The sequence below is a fragment of the Pristis pectinata genome, chromosome 2 (genome assembly GCF_009764475.1).
Source record: "Pristis pectinata isolate sPriPec2 chromosome 2, sPriPec2.1.pri, whole genome shotgun sequence".
In the NCBI taxonomy this organism is placed as follows: domain Eukaryota; kingdom Metazoa; phylum Chordata; class Chondrichthyes; order Rhinopristiformes; family Pristidae; genus Pristis; species Pristis pectinata.
Genome location: NC_067406.1, coordinates 47,344,713 through 47,361,436, shown reverse-complemented (window position 1 = coordinate 47,361,436; position 16,724 = coordinate 47,344,713). Strand labels below are relative to the sequence as shown.

Genomic DNA, 16,724 nt, shown 5'->3' with positions numbered 1-16,724 from the left:
GCTGTCTGTACACCTCGTGTGATCTAACCATGGGTTAGATATAGGCCTAAAATAACTGCTCCCTTTTTTCTTCTAGAACTTACCTACACTAGGAGTGATTTATAATAGACAATTAACTGACCAGCATGTCTTTGGGAGGTGGGGGAGACCATCACATTAAGGGAAAATCCATGCAGTCCCAGGGAGAACATACAAACTTTACACACTCCCCAAGGTCAGGATTGAAATTGGGTTGCTGGAGCTTTGAGGCAATTTGCACTAACTGCTGCACTCTGTGCCACCGCTAAACATTAACTATGTATTACAACACAGAGGAATGCCATTTAGCACATCAGGCCCACATCAACTCACACCATAACAATCCTACCCTCCCTCCTTATTTCCCTGTCACCCTGCAACTTAATTCTTTTCCACAGGCCTATCAAGTCCCTTTTGGATTCTTTTTCCACCTTATTCTAGTTCTCAGCATGCTATTTACCCCTTTTATTTCTGCCATGACTTTTTTAAAAAAGATTTTAAGTGAAAATAAATTAAGGAAGTCAAACCAGAAAAGGTGAGTTCAAACAAATGGAAAGTAGGAATGCTTCAGCTCATCTTGGCCCCATCAAGCAAGGTTTTTCAGTTGGCCTTACTGGCTTTGCAACCGCATCTTATGGAGTTGTCTGATGAACAACTTGCCATTAAAGTGGGAAGTTCAGCATATTGGGAAATGGAATCACTCCATTTTAACTGCTATCCTGTCCTCTTTCCATTGGATTGGGAAGTGTGAGTATACAGACATCTCATTTGACACTAGGGATGCATTCCCAAGCAAAAAAGTGCTAACTGAATCAATTCTAAATGAGATCATTATGCACTTACAAATACATGGAGATGGGCACTGATTTTTTTATTTGGCCTATGAGCTATAAATGAAGGATTCATTACGAATAAACATCTGATATTACAGTATTATTTATTAAACAATGAGACTTGAATTAATACAAAACACATCCAAAACAGCAGTAGGAGATGAAGCCACTGCTGGTGGGGCATGGTGGACTGAGCTGTGGCTCATGCTGTAGGGAAATGGGCTAGAATGTGATTTTTTTTTTGAAGAGGAAATGGCCTTGTCTGCCTCTTCTTCTCATGGGGCATTTTCCTGTAGCAGGAGATAATGTCAAGAAAAATTTCCAACAATGAGTTGCTGCACTCCTAATCTGGGTCTTTCAGAAAATAGCTCCATTATCTTCCTCCTTTGTGATGCTTTCCGTTAAAATTCCCATGCCTTAGTGTTAGTCACTTTCCACACTTTTGATCCATTACTCACACGATCACTTACTGAACTTTTTCCTGACATTATGGGTTCAAATGCCGTAATAGGGGTCTCTTCACAAACCTACAAGTACTGCAGCAAGTGAGCCAGTGGTAAACACAATATACATTACTGTATTCACATTGGTCAAGCAATAATCACCAGTTCAATGAGAGCAGCTTATAGAATTATTTGTAGAATTCACTGTCTTCAATATGCCCACCCTTCTCTCAGATCTGACTTAGGTCAATGGGAGGCACTTAGGTCATTGCTGACAAATTTGCAATTAGGCTTCTGTTTTAATTTCTACTGTGATTGACATGCATTTATTGTGCATACCAAAACTACTAATAGGTGTTGTGAATTGATGGTGGGAAACCTGCTCCACTGCCCCTGTTAAATGTTGCTTAATTCTTATTGGCTGAGTGACAATGACATATTGTGCTCTCATTTGCTGAGCTGCTGTGAACAAGATGGCTCCCTTAGCAAGTGTGAGGATCAGTTGGTAAGTTCTGACAATTTTAATTAGTTTTTTTGTGATTTTTAGTAGTTTATCCCTGGCTGAATGAAACAGTGCTCTGTGGTTAAGCTAGATAGTTGAATGACTTGGGTTTATGTTGGGGAAAGGGGAACCACAAAAGACTAGTAAAAGTGGAGGATGAAGTCTAGAGAAGGGGGTCAGCAGTAAGAGTCTGGCCCAGCATACCAGGTCTGAGATTATATGTGAAGCTTTCTGTTAACCTCTGAGGTGCTTTAGCTCAATGCTTTGTACCACCTCTTTGGATGTTGTACCGGTGCAGCAATGCTGTTGTTTATTTACTTGCACAGATAGTGGAATTCCCTCCAGGAAGCTTTCCAATAATATGCAATGAGCTCCAACTAGGAAACTGAATTGAGAGTTGGCTAGATGCTGTGTTTAGGATGGAAGTACCTTGTGGAAACCCAAATAACGAAGTGAATTGCCACCCACTGAGAACTTTTTTCTGCAGTTGCAGTGAAGTGCCAGATCTTCACTTAGCAAATGCCTACAATGGCACGAGTAAATCAAGAATTGGTCAGATATAAATATATGGTGAATACACCCATGAGTTCCTGATATGCATTCCAGGTGCATGAAATTCTACATCATGAGCATGCATTTCAAAAGTAATTCATTGCCAACTTACAACACATTCCGTTGCTTCTTCTGCAAAAAAACAAACTGCTGAAGGAAGTCAGTGGGTCATCCACCATCTGTGGAGGCAAAGGGATGGTCAACATTTTGGTTTGAGACCCTGCATCAGGACCCATTGACTTAAGTCAGAACTGAGAAAGGGGTGGGCATATTAAAGACAGTGAATTCTACAAATAATTCTATAGGCTGCTCTCTTTGAGCTGGTAATTGTTGCTTGACCAATGCAAATACAGTAATGTCTATCGTGATGCTGGGTCTCGACCCAAAACATTGACCATCCTATTGCCTCCACAAATGCTGCTTGACCTGCTGAGTTCCTTCCAGCAATTTTTTGCTCCATATTACAGCATTAGCAGTCTCTTTTGTCTCCACTGTTCCTTTGTAGTCTGTTGAAACATTATGGGTGACCCCCTGCAGATAGCTGATATAAAGCAAAGCCCTCCTCCACGTGTAGCCTGTCTCACCATTCCTAAGCTATTCTGAAATGCAAATCAGCAACCCCATTCCACATCTTTGGTGGAAGTGAACATGTAGAGCTCTTGTACACTCTTCCACAAAAATCTCTACCTAATCTCTGTTAATTAGCCTCAAACTTGCATGTATAAAATTTATGAGCTGACCCTGCCTCCCTCTTATACCCACATTTCCTATCTATACAACATTCTTGGAAGCTCATCTGTGTCTTACAAATTATGGCAGGGACTTCCCTTGCCATCTGAACTTTGCATATCAATGGCAGGTTAACCTTTTTGTGCCAGCTTCAGGTGGACAGCTGACTGATTCTTTTTAAATGGTGAGAGATGGGAAGTGCTGCTGTTCAAAAGGACCTGGGTGTCTTTGCACATCTGTTACAGAAAACAAATGTGCAAATGGTACGTTTGACTTCATTGCCATAGGATTTCAATACGAGCAAAAATGTGAATTTTCTGCTCCAGAGGACTGTGGAAGCTCAGTCATTAGATTTCATTCATTTATGATTCACTGTTTTTATCAATTTCAGAAACCATGGAATATGGGGATAGAGTAGATGAACAGTCGTAGTCATTGTGTGATACAGCACAGAAACAGGTCCTTTGGCCCACCAAGTCCACACCAACCATCAACCCATGAATCCTATGTTAATCCTTATTTTTTATTCTTTGCACATACCCATCAACTCTTCCACCCCCCCCCCCCCCCCCCCCCCCAAAAGTTGAACTACTCGCCTATACCCTAGGAATAATTTACAGTGGTCAATTAACCTACCAACCTACATATCTTTGGGATGTGGGATGAAATCAGAGCACCCAGAGGAAATGCACACAGTAACAGTGAGAACATGCAAAATCCACACAGACAGCACCCAAGGTGAGCATTGAACCTGGGTGTCTTGACGCTGTGAGGCACCAGCTCTACTAGCTGTACCACTGTGTCGCTAAATGGTGGTGATCTGTCATGATTTTAATGAAGGTGGAACAGACCCAAGGGTCCAATGTCCTACCCCTTTTTTTCTTATTAACATAAGAACATATGGCTGAGCTAATTAATCAACCTTCTTCCATTTGCTGGCTCTCTGCTGTTTTTTTAAATTTTGTATTGATATTTTTAAAATGTGAATTTTCTTTTGTTTAAATTGCAATTTTTGCACTATTTTGTTTTGTACAGTGTTTATTACAGATCTTGGGGGGTTAAGATCAATATTTCTAATAGAATAATAAAATATGGTTTTCTGCATATTTGTCATAGTTATAAAAATATAATCTCAACAGACAGCTCACTTATTGAATGTATGGAACTTCACTCCTAATCACAGATCCACAACTTTGCAGACACAGAAAACTCACCAAAAAGAATTGATTACCTTTTTAATGAAGTATTTACATCAATGATTGATCAAAACAGTTCATGAACTGATCAAACAGCAAAACAAAACTCCAAATTGAGGAAAATTAGACAGCAACAGGAACTAAAATTCTAATTAAAAGCAATGTGAACCGAGTACAGAAAATATTTGGCCTCTGTATTTTTTTTGGCAATATTTACATCATGTACATTGATGTCGTTGTTGACAGTATCTTATATTTCTAAGGCACTGAAAGCTAAGGTACTGAATTACAATTACATCTGTTTACGGCAGCTGCTCAACGTCTTGTGTAATGAAAATTTTGCATCAAATTTTAAATGAAAGCGCGAAAAGGACAAAATAACTGGGTTAGGAATACAGTGGAGGTGAAAGTGGTCAATGGTGGAAGCACAAAACAGGCTGCTGTGATTCAGCAGTTGGGTTCACAGCTCGGCTGATTTTCCTTTTACAGGCTCTATCAATATTTGTGTCTGTTCTGTTTGAATATTGGGTAATTAGCAATTGATCTTAAATCATGAGAGGGAGGAAAAGGGGGTGAAACTGGTCTTTGGCAGTGGCGCACAGTGAGTGAAAACAGATCAGCAGCTATTTTGCACAAATACCAAAGGAAAACAAGTGGGTGCTGGAAGTCTGAAATAAAAACACACACTGATCAGGCAGTATTTGTGGAACAAGAACCAGAATTAACATTCTTCTTTAATGTCTCTTCATTGAAGGTTTCTGAAAGATTGCTAACCCCATTGCCTGCTTCATAGATGCTGCCTGTCTTGATGGATATTTTCAGCATTTTCTGTCTTTATATGGTGTAAATGAGCTGCCAATTTCCAGTCACTCAATTTATGTTTCTACCAAAGGCCAATTTCACCTCAAAAGATGACAAATGATAGGGATAAAAATGAGGGAAAGAATGGTTAGTGTTTCATGTGTATCTCTAACATTTTGATAAAGGGCCTTAAAAATGTTACTGTGTCCCTCTGTTTTGGATGCTGACCATCATAAGTTTCCTTGAAAACCTGGTATAAGAAATGAGACAAATAAAACAAAGTTGTGTTCTTCATCAGTATAATTTTCAGAGCAACATTAGCTCTAGGATATTTTTCTACTTCTACACATGCATTAATTACCATAATACCCACTCTCTGTAATTAAGGCAAGATGATTAATTGTCAACATTTTTTTGCAGGATTCACTGATGGTTTCTCTGATTTTTCTTCATTTGGATCAGTTCAAATTAGTTGTGTCTTAATACCTTTCATATTCCATTGTCACTGAGGGAATTATTTTAATTTCAAATGCAAATAAACCCAAACTTGCAACACTTTGTACACAATAGATATGCAGGTCACTTCCTTGCTCTTTTCCCAAACACACTTACTTGAAATTGTTGATAGCACGGCAGCTTCTAGTCTTAATATGGAATAGTAGTACATTCCTGAGCACGTGCTTCACTCACTGGGTAATTCATTGGTAAGTAAAAGATAGGCTTGCTTCTAACATCATGAGTGAGTATAGCTCAATTAATAACAAAAACAGTAGTAGGCCATTCAGTCATTCAAACCAGTCCCACCATTCAATTCGATCAAGTCTAAAATACCAGGGGGTAAAACCCTGGTTTGGCAATTGAGTAGAACAGTGTGATAACAATTCAGCAGACTTTAACATTCTGCCTGACCCCATAATGGGAAACAAAATTGGGCAGGGTTTACAACTGGCTGCCAACTTGTAATCATTTGTCTTGCACTTCTGCCAAAAACAAATTTCACCCTCCCAAGTGTTTTTGAGTTAATTACAAACCACTGAAAGCAATAGACTGATAGGCAAATATTATGCCCTCAGACCTTATTTTGTAATAGCAGGCTTTCACCATTTCATAAAGAACTAAGTTATCAAACTACAGTAATACTGGGACAGAAAGTCAGCCCTGACTAGTAGCTGCTGCAGGATCTACACTTCTAACACACTAGTCACTTGAACAACACACCCTTAACACCATGTCGTAATACCAGAGAGTGAAAGCAGACCTGTAGGAGCTCAAACTGGTACGAAAAAACACAATCAACTGATAAAATTAGAATTATAACTTTAGTGATAAGACAATTTGACATTGTACATCATTAAATCCAAATAGTTTTGTAAAAATATATTTTCTTAGCAACTATACCATAAATATATATTTTAAATAAAATGTACTGCACTGCTCATGCTAACATTTAATTAGGTTGTGTCCTACAGCAAAATGTAATGGAACACTGCTTGTAGGCCAAACATATGTCCTTAAACTCTTATGTTGCAATTACAGTTTGCCCATGCAGTGTAGAGCACAAGAGCAGCAAGCAAAACATGGCTATGAAAGCAATCTTTCAGGGTAGAGAAATCTTACGGTACACCTGTTTACTTGGGTGGGAAGTTCTCCCCTCCACCAGTGGCTACTACTTTATGTGTAGAGAGTAGACACTGTAGTATGCACTTTGTCATATGTTTTCAGACCATGTTTGTGACCAAAGTATGGCCACATGTACAGGATTCTATCCTGGGTGTCCATAAAAATGGGCAAGCTCTAGTGCAATCTGCTCTGTGTGGATGGGGAGGGATGCATTAGTAGGATTTCTCAGAGATATCTCAAAACACAACAATGGGTCTTTAAACAGACCTCTGCAAAATAAAATGATGGCAAAAAAACTATTTGCAAGTTGAGGCAAAAATCCATAGGCCAAGACATCCAGGCACTGACTCTCCCTCTCTGCCCCAAAGACATCCGTACTAGGGTATGGAATAACTAACAGCTAAGATGCTCCTATTGACTTGAGAACCCATTTCTATTTTTCAGCTAACCCAGGACAGCCCTGGAGTTACTTCCACCAAATGACAAACTCTATGACGTGGTTGACCTAAATTGGAACAGGTGCAAATCTGGTCTCAAATAATTAGGGAATGATGTAGATTCCTGAATTTCCACCAGAATCTCATCAAAATTGAGTGCAGTGTGTCAGAACAGCCATGGATGTTTGGCTTCAATATGTTTGCAAAATGCCACACTATCATAAAGAATAAAGTTCAGGAAATCCATACTATTTCAAAAGATGGACTTGTGGTCACAAACTGTTCTGAATCAAGTTTTTTTTTAGTTTACCATCATCACTATTCTCCAAAAGTAAAATTCACCACATTTATAAGGCCAGGTATGATGGAGAATTAAGAATAAACTGGTGAAAAAAGATCTTTCCCACAAGTATGTGAACTCTAGCCTTGACTCTGTACTTATTAGAATTGCTCCAAGCAAATGCTTTTGAAATGCATTATGTCTGGAAGCATATACAATGAAATAGGAAAATGTAGTTTCCTGCCTGTGACTTCTCCCATAATCTGCTCTTGAATTTATCATCAGAAAGAAAATACACATAGGGAACACTGGGTATTACTTTTAACATTGTGTTCTTGATGAGGAGCACAGCCCACCAAGAGCATGTCATAGAAATTCCAGCAGGTTTTGTGTGCATTTTCAATCATAACCTGTAGGAATATTGTGCACAACAAATGGCAAAATGTTTAAACTGAACTCTTGATTGGAGACAGTTTCTCTGTCAACATGGTTGGAAAATCACTGCTTACATGGTCCTTATTAGGAACAAAGGATGTACTGGAGGGCACAATGCACCGTTTTCACTTGTGAGGACAAAGGTTTATTTGGTCTAACTTGGGCAGAGGCTTCTGTTCATCCTTTTTCGCTGGATGCTCTCTTGATGTTTCACAAAGTCATGATCAAAAACCTAGATACGTGTCAGGTACTTGCTTGGTGCTCAGCTAGGCAATCAAGATTTTACAATCTAGGTTTTCTACTTAAGACAGGCTCTCATTTTTGGGGGTGGGGGGAAGGTATGATATTGAAATTCATTGAGAAATTTCAACATGGTTGGCACAGTAGCTTAGTGGTTAGAGACCCAGCTTTGATCCTGAGCATGGATGCTGTCTACGTGGAATTTGCATGTTCTCCTCGTGGTTTCCATTGGATGCTCCGGTTTCCATTGGATGCTCCAGTTTCCTCCCACATCCCAAAGACATGGTGATTGGTAGGTTAATTGGCCCTGTATATTGCCCCTAGTGTAGATGGATGCCAAAGAATTGGTTGTGGTGGAGGGGGCAGGAGTGGTTGGGGAGGAGTTCAGAGCAATGCAGGAGGAAAAGTGGGATAAGTGGATGTGGGTGCTTCGTGGGTGCTTCATGGTTGCCATGGATGTGGTGGGCCAAAGGGCTTGTTTCTGTGCTTATGTGACGGTATAATGAGGCACTTTTATAAGAATTGTACTTGTATTCATGTGGCTTTATATCTTGCAGATGTAATTTTAAACATTTCACCACCATATAATTGCTTTTGAAATGCAGAGACTATAACATAGGCAAGGGTGACAACCAATGTAAGGACAGTGAGATTCCACTTATGGCGAATGAAATCCATGAGTTAATGGGCTGAATTGTACTGGTCTGGGATTGCTGCCTATGGTTCTTGCGTCCCAAAGAGGAGGGCCTATCATGATGGCCCTCTGCACCCTAGATACATATGATCTAGATGGTGCCTGGACTGTGGGCAGCATAGTGTCAAGCAATGCCTCAAAACGCCCGATGGTTGGCAAGGATGGGATCAGTTTTCCTGCTATAAAATGGATAAGATATGTTAATAATTCATGCATGCTTTGACATTCTGATATTTATAAAATACTAGAATTGAATTATAACAGAAAATTAAAATAATTAACAAATTCAAAAGCACTTAAAATAATCAAAAGAAATTACTATAATTTTTTTAGAAAATGAGTTTTTCTTCCCATTTAACCTCCTAATTCTGTTTTCTGTAAATCGTAATGAAACCAGTGGGGTTTCTGATCCAGTGCTCCGTCGATGGACCCTTCCATTATACCATTAGTGAGGCAAGTTGACTGATTTGTTTCCACAACTCTGTTAGTAAGTCCCAGATCTGTGTGTTTCATAGGATGTGTGCACAAGCCTGGGACTGACTTCAGTTTGAATGACTAATGCTTGTAGTTCTGAATGAAACTGCAGATCACACCCAGCATTATCAGACCCAATGTGCTTTGATAGTGTTTTAGAGGGAGGACTGCTTTCTCTGGAGCTTGGAGAAATCATGACTTTTCTTATAATATGGAATGTTTTGCACCTATTTACATTTAAAGGACAGGCAGATAGAGCCTTCATTTTAAATTTCATCTGATTGATGGTACTTCCAATAATGCAGCATTCCTTCCATATGTGTTCAAATACTCGGCTTATAATAGCAAATGTTGTTAAAATTATTCATATAGCTAACCTACTGCACGGGACACATTCCAAAAATCTATCTCAAAGGACATCTCCTTAATAATTTATGCAATCAAGTACTGTCAATGTGTTGGGGTTTGTGCTTTGCTTGCAAAAGACCTCCATTACCCATTCACATATGTGGTGCTCATAACTGAAAGGCCTTTTACAAACACAAAAAGGAATGCATCTCTAGTGTGTTATAATATGGACTCCACTGTTATACTGGGCAATGTCATTAGAAGTATTAAAGCAAGCAAACGTATCCCATGTGCCTTTTTATTTTATATGGCTCAGGTACCAAACATGGCCTGCTGATAATTGTGATTTACATCAATGAGGAGAGCGTTTTCACCATTTATTTCAATGGTTAAGAAATATACTTTCAAGGGAAATTAACCACTTTGTTATTACTGTGAGGTATGAAATAAAAACGCCAGTCAAAAAACACTGTTTACTTCACCATAATGACCCATGGAATGAAAATAGGCATATTCTGCTCATGCTACTCTATATTAGAACCAACATTTTGTCATACTTTGCGGGGGGTAGGGGGAGGTGGTGGTGGGGGTGGAGAGAAACACTGATTACAATGCAAAGAAAACATTATGGTATAAAAATTCACTTTGAGTGGGGGGGGGGGGAGGGGGGTGCGGTGTTGGGTCGCAGAACCACTATTAACAATTTAGCTCCCATTATACATCCTCCCTAATTTTTCTTTCCATTGATCTTGATCTATTAATAGATTTTTACCCTGGAATTGAATTTACTCCAAATAAGAATCACTGAAACTCATAATTTTAACCTTTTCAATGTAAACCTGTGCAACCTCTGGTTATTTTCATGAACAAATTTAAATATACAATGCTGATTACCTGAATAGTAATCCTCAAATCCTGACTGAGAACCTGTATGCTGCAGTGTGTGGATATCTAGACCGTGCTGTAATGCAGGTTTGATATTACACCAAAAAATAAGTAGGGGAAAATGTGAAAAAAAGCTGTGATTTGGTGAAAGATACTAAAATGCAGAACAGAAATATTATTTAAAAGGACAGTATAAACTATACTTTATAAGTGAAATCTGGTGTGGTGTCACATCAAATGACAAAAATGAGAGGTTTAATCAAACCTTCACAAATTTGTCAAATAAGTATAAATGGACATATGTTGAAAATCTTGATACCTATTTTGAAGAATTAGTTCACATTGCATACCTTGTTACAAACGTGCTTACAATCTGCATCTTTCAACACCAAAATGTGTTACAGAAATGATTCTTTTAACTGATACATAAGAAATGTTATATACAATAATAGTGTAAAGTATATTTCAAAAGAAGTAATTCCTATATTTCAAACAAGTCCAAAGAAAGTTTGATTTGTAAACTTTTTTCATACCTGATATTTTAATTTTTATTATTTTAAGCTGAAATCAGTACCATCAATATAATGTGAAAGAGCAAATAAGAATGAAACCAGTTGATCTGTCCGAAAAGTTGCATTTCTAAACTCTTTGTAATTAAAGAGTTTCAAATTGAATGCTGATTTTAATTGTATCTGATACAGAAGAGTGGAATAAGCATTGTAAAGTGTTTTGTGCTTGTATCTAGATTTAAGTCTGTAACTTTCAAGAGCTTTATGAAAAGTACAGATATTGCAATGTTATTTTCGAGCTACTGCTCCCCTATCTGCACAATGGTAACATACATAACAACATGGGCTGTATAACTTTCTCCAAAGTGGACTCCTCCACAATTCAACAAGTGACACATAAAAACCAAACTTTCTAAGCTACTTTTGAAATAAAGCTGAGAATAAAATTATTTTATCCTTGTAAAATCGCACATTTTAGAGGGGATTCTGCTGCAAATAAAATACCCAATATTACTAACTTTAATTGCAAAATTAAATTTTCCAAACAATAGACAAGTATTTGTCATGTAACAATGACATCAGCAACTTAATATCATGTGGTCACTTCCACATGCTTTAAGCAAAGATTATATAATATTGGAACAAAATAGTTACTAAAATCTTTTCTTTCTTCTTTTGAAATAATATGCCAAAGTCTAGCAACCCTTCACATAAAAACCTTATTAGTAGGGAGTTCAAAATGGACAGAATTAAAAGGTTTCAGAGTAAATATTGGATGGATCAATTCTATCCAGAAATTAGATGCTGTCTGTAAAGAAAAACTTCAACCAGATACAATGCTCAGCAGTAAAGTGACTTCCTTATTTTAGTTGAAGATCAATTGTTATTTTAAACATAAATGTGCCACTTTTATAGAAAAGAACAGTATTCTATTTTTGAACCAGTCCAGATATCAAAATGACTATCCTTTATTGTCTCAATATGCTAAAATCCTGCACTACACTTCTATTTAAAAAATGTACATTTCGGAGTACCATTTCTCAAGGCTCTGGCATTTTTATTATTTTTATTCTGGTCTAAAAGGAACCTGTAGTGGCTGCCAGCACCGATATCCATCACCACCAAGAGTTTCTTTTTAAAAAAAGGCTCTTTGTTATATAAAAAGTTGGCATCATTATGGTGCTTTGGGGGGGGGGGGGGGTTCTTCACTAAGGCCTGCAATCAAAGCACCCCAGGCAGTATTTTTTTATATTTCTTTTTGTCTTCACAATTATAATTTTTTTCAAAACATAAATAAAACTATGGTTTGGCTGGTATAGGACAGACTGACTTTTAAAAAAAAACAGTTCCTGTTCCTAATGGGACAGGATTATATCAACATTCCTAAAACTATGTGGTCTTTATGAGTAAAGAGGAACAATTGATAAACGTGGAAGGAAACAGCTCCTTGATTCATTTGATGCCTGAGGCAGGGTTTTCCTCCTCGGCATTCCTACATGGCATCTTAGAGATACAATGGGGCACAATCCCATATGTATCACTCATTGCAGATTCTACACAGTTCCACACTGCTAAAATTCATGATTTAACTAATCAGCACCAGAATATAACCCAGTCATAACGCACCAATTTCATGCTCAATCTTCCACCGTTGCCAAAGCTGAATAAAATCAGGGCCAATACACAATACTGTACATCTTTTCCAGGAAAAACCATCGCAACAATGCCAACTTGATGTTTGACAATACTTCGGAATTGGCATTACTAAAATGTTAGGTTCAAATAAGAAATCTTGAAATTAAAGTGCGTTATTTAAATTTTAACATTGTGTGCATTTGAAATTAGGTTGTTAATATTTTAGTTCAAAACTGCACTGCAGCTTAAAAGCCAGAAAAGGCATTCTGATCCAGTCAGTGATGATGTGTGATTCTTTTAACCTGTTGCTGTCTGGTTTCCAATGACCCGAAGAATTTCTTTATGAATGCTGGCATCCTGTGTATTTGTACTGATATCACCCACTTGGCCATCTTCATATCTGAAATGAACAACAAATCAATGTTCCTTGTGGAGCATGGGTTCTTAGCTTCTATATTTCTATAAATAAATGCCATTGTAAACTTCCACTTCCATGGGCCAACATTCATGAGGATTGGCGGGGGTTGGGAAAATGGATGGAAGCTAGAGATCAGGGAAAGATTACTGAGACAACAGTGTATCATAGTGGAAAGTGGGACTTGGGGGCAGTAGAGGTGAGTCAATGATGAATATAATTAAATTTACCGGGCAGGTCGTCTTGTCTGGCCTGCACTTAGACATCCACAATATCTTGGGAGTGCCCAGTGATGGGTCCTCCTATGGCAATATAACCTAAGCTCCCTTGCAATGTTACATGAGAAATGAAGTTGTTCTCCCATGGAGGCCCATGCAGAAGTGATGTTAAGGTTGCAAGGTGACTCAAGCCTTAAAATGCCTGGTCAAATTTCTGGAGTGACCCAAGAAAACCCAAAAATACACTTTTCTTTAATCACAGGCTGTGTTAATTTAATTGGGAATGAAGTGTCTATAAAAGAATGCAATCACAACAAATGATGATTATAAGGACGAGCAAATTCAAGCTCCTGTTCACTCTTCAGGTGATCAACTGAGGAATGTAGGCTGGATGTCTGTTTTTAAAATCCCAACTGAAAATACTCAGTATGCCTTTTGGGGGTGGAGGGGGGGGAATACTGCAGGGACTGACATCTGAAATAAAAATACAAAATGCTGAAAACACTGAGCAGGTGGAAATCTAAACAGAATTAACATTTTCGGTTGAGGAACCTTAGAACTGGAAAAGTGAGTAAACTCAAATTAATTTTCAGTTGCAGAGAGGATAGAAAGGGGTGAATATGGCAAAGGGAATAACTCCAATACGATGAGGTTACAGTTACTGAGATAATGCCGATGTTTACTAAATCACAGGGTTAATAGATTGAGAGAGAGAAAATAACCAAAGGTACATATTAAAGCTGTGAAGTGCAGGTTAGAGCTGCACTAAGACAAAACTACAAGGAGAATGTTGAAAATGCCCAGCAGATTAGGGTGTGTTTCTGGAGAGAGAAAAGTATACTGAGTTACCATTGTGGATATTACAATAGAACTGACCAGATTTGATCAAAGCAGGTAGAGCAAGTTTGTTGAATCTGATGTAGAGTCATGACGAATGCAGTGTGCCCAGATGGAAGATGAGAATTTTCCATTCCACTCCCACTTTGACTTACCTGAATGTGGTATCCTGGACTATTCTAACAAGGATCAGCATAAACTTTAGAGGCAGGACCTCCTCTTCTGTCTGGGCATGTCACCAACTTCAGGACTTGATACCAATTTCAGCAATTTCAGATTGCTTATTTTTTTCATCTGCTATCAAAGTTGGTGAGTTCTGCTATAAGGTTATCCATGTATAAAATTGGCTCATTTTTTTTCTCTCTCTCCACAGACACTATTTGATTTGTCAGCCATAACAGCATTCTTTTTTTTTGTTTTCATGTCTCAGTAAAAGATCTGACCTGCATTTTACATGTTCCTTTATTTGTTTTCTCTTTTTTTAACTACCCTCATTTACTAACCAGACAGTTCTCCAAGCATTGAGATCACTTTGGTAACCTTGGCCTTATTCTATCAGAGGTATTCCCTTTCTTTGTACCTCTGCAACTTGTTTTCTCACTTTCCCAATTCTGATGAAGGGTCTTCAACCTGAAACTTTAACTCTGTTTCTCTTTCTACAGATGCTGCCTGATATACTGAGTCTTTCTGGTGTTTTCTGTTTTTATTTCACTGCACTATTTGATTCCATTTCAATGGCATCTGAGATAATTCCTTACTTACTGACTTATGAGAAATAGGTTCCTACTTCAGAACAAACAACATAATCCATTGTTGAACAAAAAATGTATCAAGCGTGATTAAAAGAATTTAACTTGTAAATATAATTAAGGACCCAAGGATAATTTAAGAGCATTCTATTCAAAAACTCTTTTAATTTACCATTCATAACTACTACCACTGAAAGTTTCCATTTATCCTGAGCCTTTGTTTCTGTTTTGTGCACATTATCTATATGGTGCAGTATTTTATCTAATGTTTTGCTTTAGTCAAAATAATCAAGTACTTGTATTAATCCATTTAAGACCGAGAAGGCATTATTTTTCTTAGAAGGTCATGAATCTTTGGAACCGTCTTCCTCAAAGGGTGGTGGAAGTAAGAGGCTTTCAGTATCTTTAAAATGAAGGATAAACAAAGGATGCAAAAAAACTGTTCATAGAATGCAGTATTGAGGTTATGATCAGATTAATTATGATCTCATTAAATGGTGGCACAGATTTGAGGGACCAATGGCCTTCTGTGCTCTTAATTCGTATGTTTGTATGTTCATATTGTTCCCTCACAGACAGCCACACATTGTTTAATTCAAAACTCCCTTCCTGGATCCAGGCTTTAAGTTATATTAAGAAATTGGATGTCTTTGGTACGGAATGGAGGAAACATCCTTAAGGGTAGAATAACTTTATAAATCACAGTTTAGGCCTCATCTAGTATATCAAGAAGACTTTGGCTTCTGAAATTCAGCAGTGCCAGTTGGAATCCAAGTTAGTTATTTCCATTTTTAAGAATTCTTATTGTATCAATAGAAATCAAAAATCTAACAGCACTTACACAAAGAAGAATCTTGTGCAGACGTGATCTGTTTGTGGAACTACCCAAATTTCTCCGTGTTTGTGCAAATCTGGTGAAGTAATCACTGCAAAAAGAAACATTCTTATTTTTTTTCTTCTTCTGTTTTAGTTACTTTTCTCATTTTTACATCGATTCTGTTTCTTTATCTTTCCTCATTTCTTGTAAACAGTCTTGTCAATACCACCATCCCTTTGGTTCTTTGCTCTTGGCCATTTTTCAAGTGCATTTCTGAAGTTGAGTTTACTGTCCATTTAAGCCAGTGACATATTTACCCACCAACTGTTTTCTGCCCTTTGCTCTTACCTGGCTCTTAACTCAAGTGGATGGGTGGCTGATTGAAGATTTCTCTACCTTATTTGGTTGATAACTTTTAGTTTGTCAAAATATTTTGTTTTCTACCCTACATTTTTTTTCACCAATAAATGTTTCCACATACTATCCTCGCCAGAGCACTTGTCTGGTCCACCACCAGACTTCTGCAAATCCAATTCAATATTCTCTCATGAAGAAATATGCACTTTCTGCACCAAGTCACCTCCATCAATTCCCCTCCACCCCACTAATATGAAACCTGCCATGCTAACAAGGTAATATTACAAAGGGATCTAGATGTTCTTGTGCACGAATTGCAAAAGGTTAGTGGACAAGTGCAGTAAGTGGTCAGCAAGGCAAATGGCATATTGGCCTTTATAGCAAAAGGGTTGGATTTAGAAGTAGGGAGGTATTGTTACAATTGTACAGAGTACTGTTGACACCGTACCTGGAGCACTGTGCACAGTTTTGGTCTCCTTAATTTAGACAGGATAAGCTGCCATTGGAGGCAGTCCAATAGAGATTTACTTTCAGGGATGAGAAGGTTATTCAATCACAAGTGACTAAACAAAATTAGATCCATATTCTAATAGCTTAGAAAAATGGGGGTGATCTTATTGAAAGATGCAAGATCCTTAGGGGTTCATGATAGGGTACGTGTCAAGATATTTCCACTCATGGAAAAATCTCATACAAGGGT

The 16,724-nt window shown here is 37.9% G+C and overlaps 1 protein-coding gene across 1 annotated transcript in view; it reads right to left on the bottom strand.

The window, feature by feature from the left end:
- Positions 1–4,336: 4,336 nt before the first annotated feature.
- parp8 (poly (ADP-ribose) polymerase family, member 8) overlaps positions 4,337–16,724 on the bottom strand; it is a 292,103-nt gene continuing 279,715 nt past the window's right edge. The window contains exons 25-26 of the mRNA XM_052010563.1: positions 15,692–15,776; positions 4,337–13,031 (exon numbers count right to left, since the gene is read on the bottom strand). Coding sequence (XP_051866523.1) covers positions 12,929–13,031; positions 15,692–15,776 — 188 coding nt within the window. The 3' untranslated portion in view covers positions 4,337–12,928. The remainder of the gene's footprint in view (positions 13,032–15,691; positions 15,777–16,724) is intronic.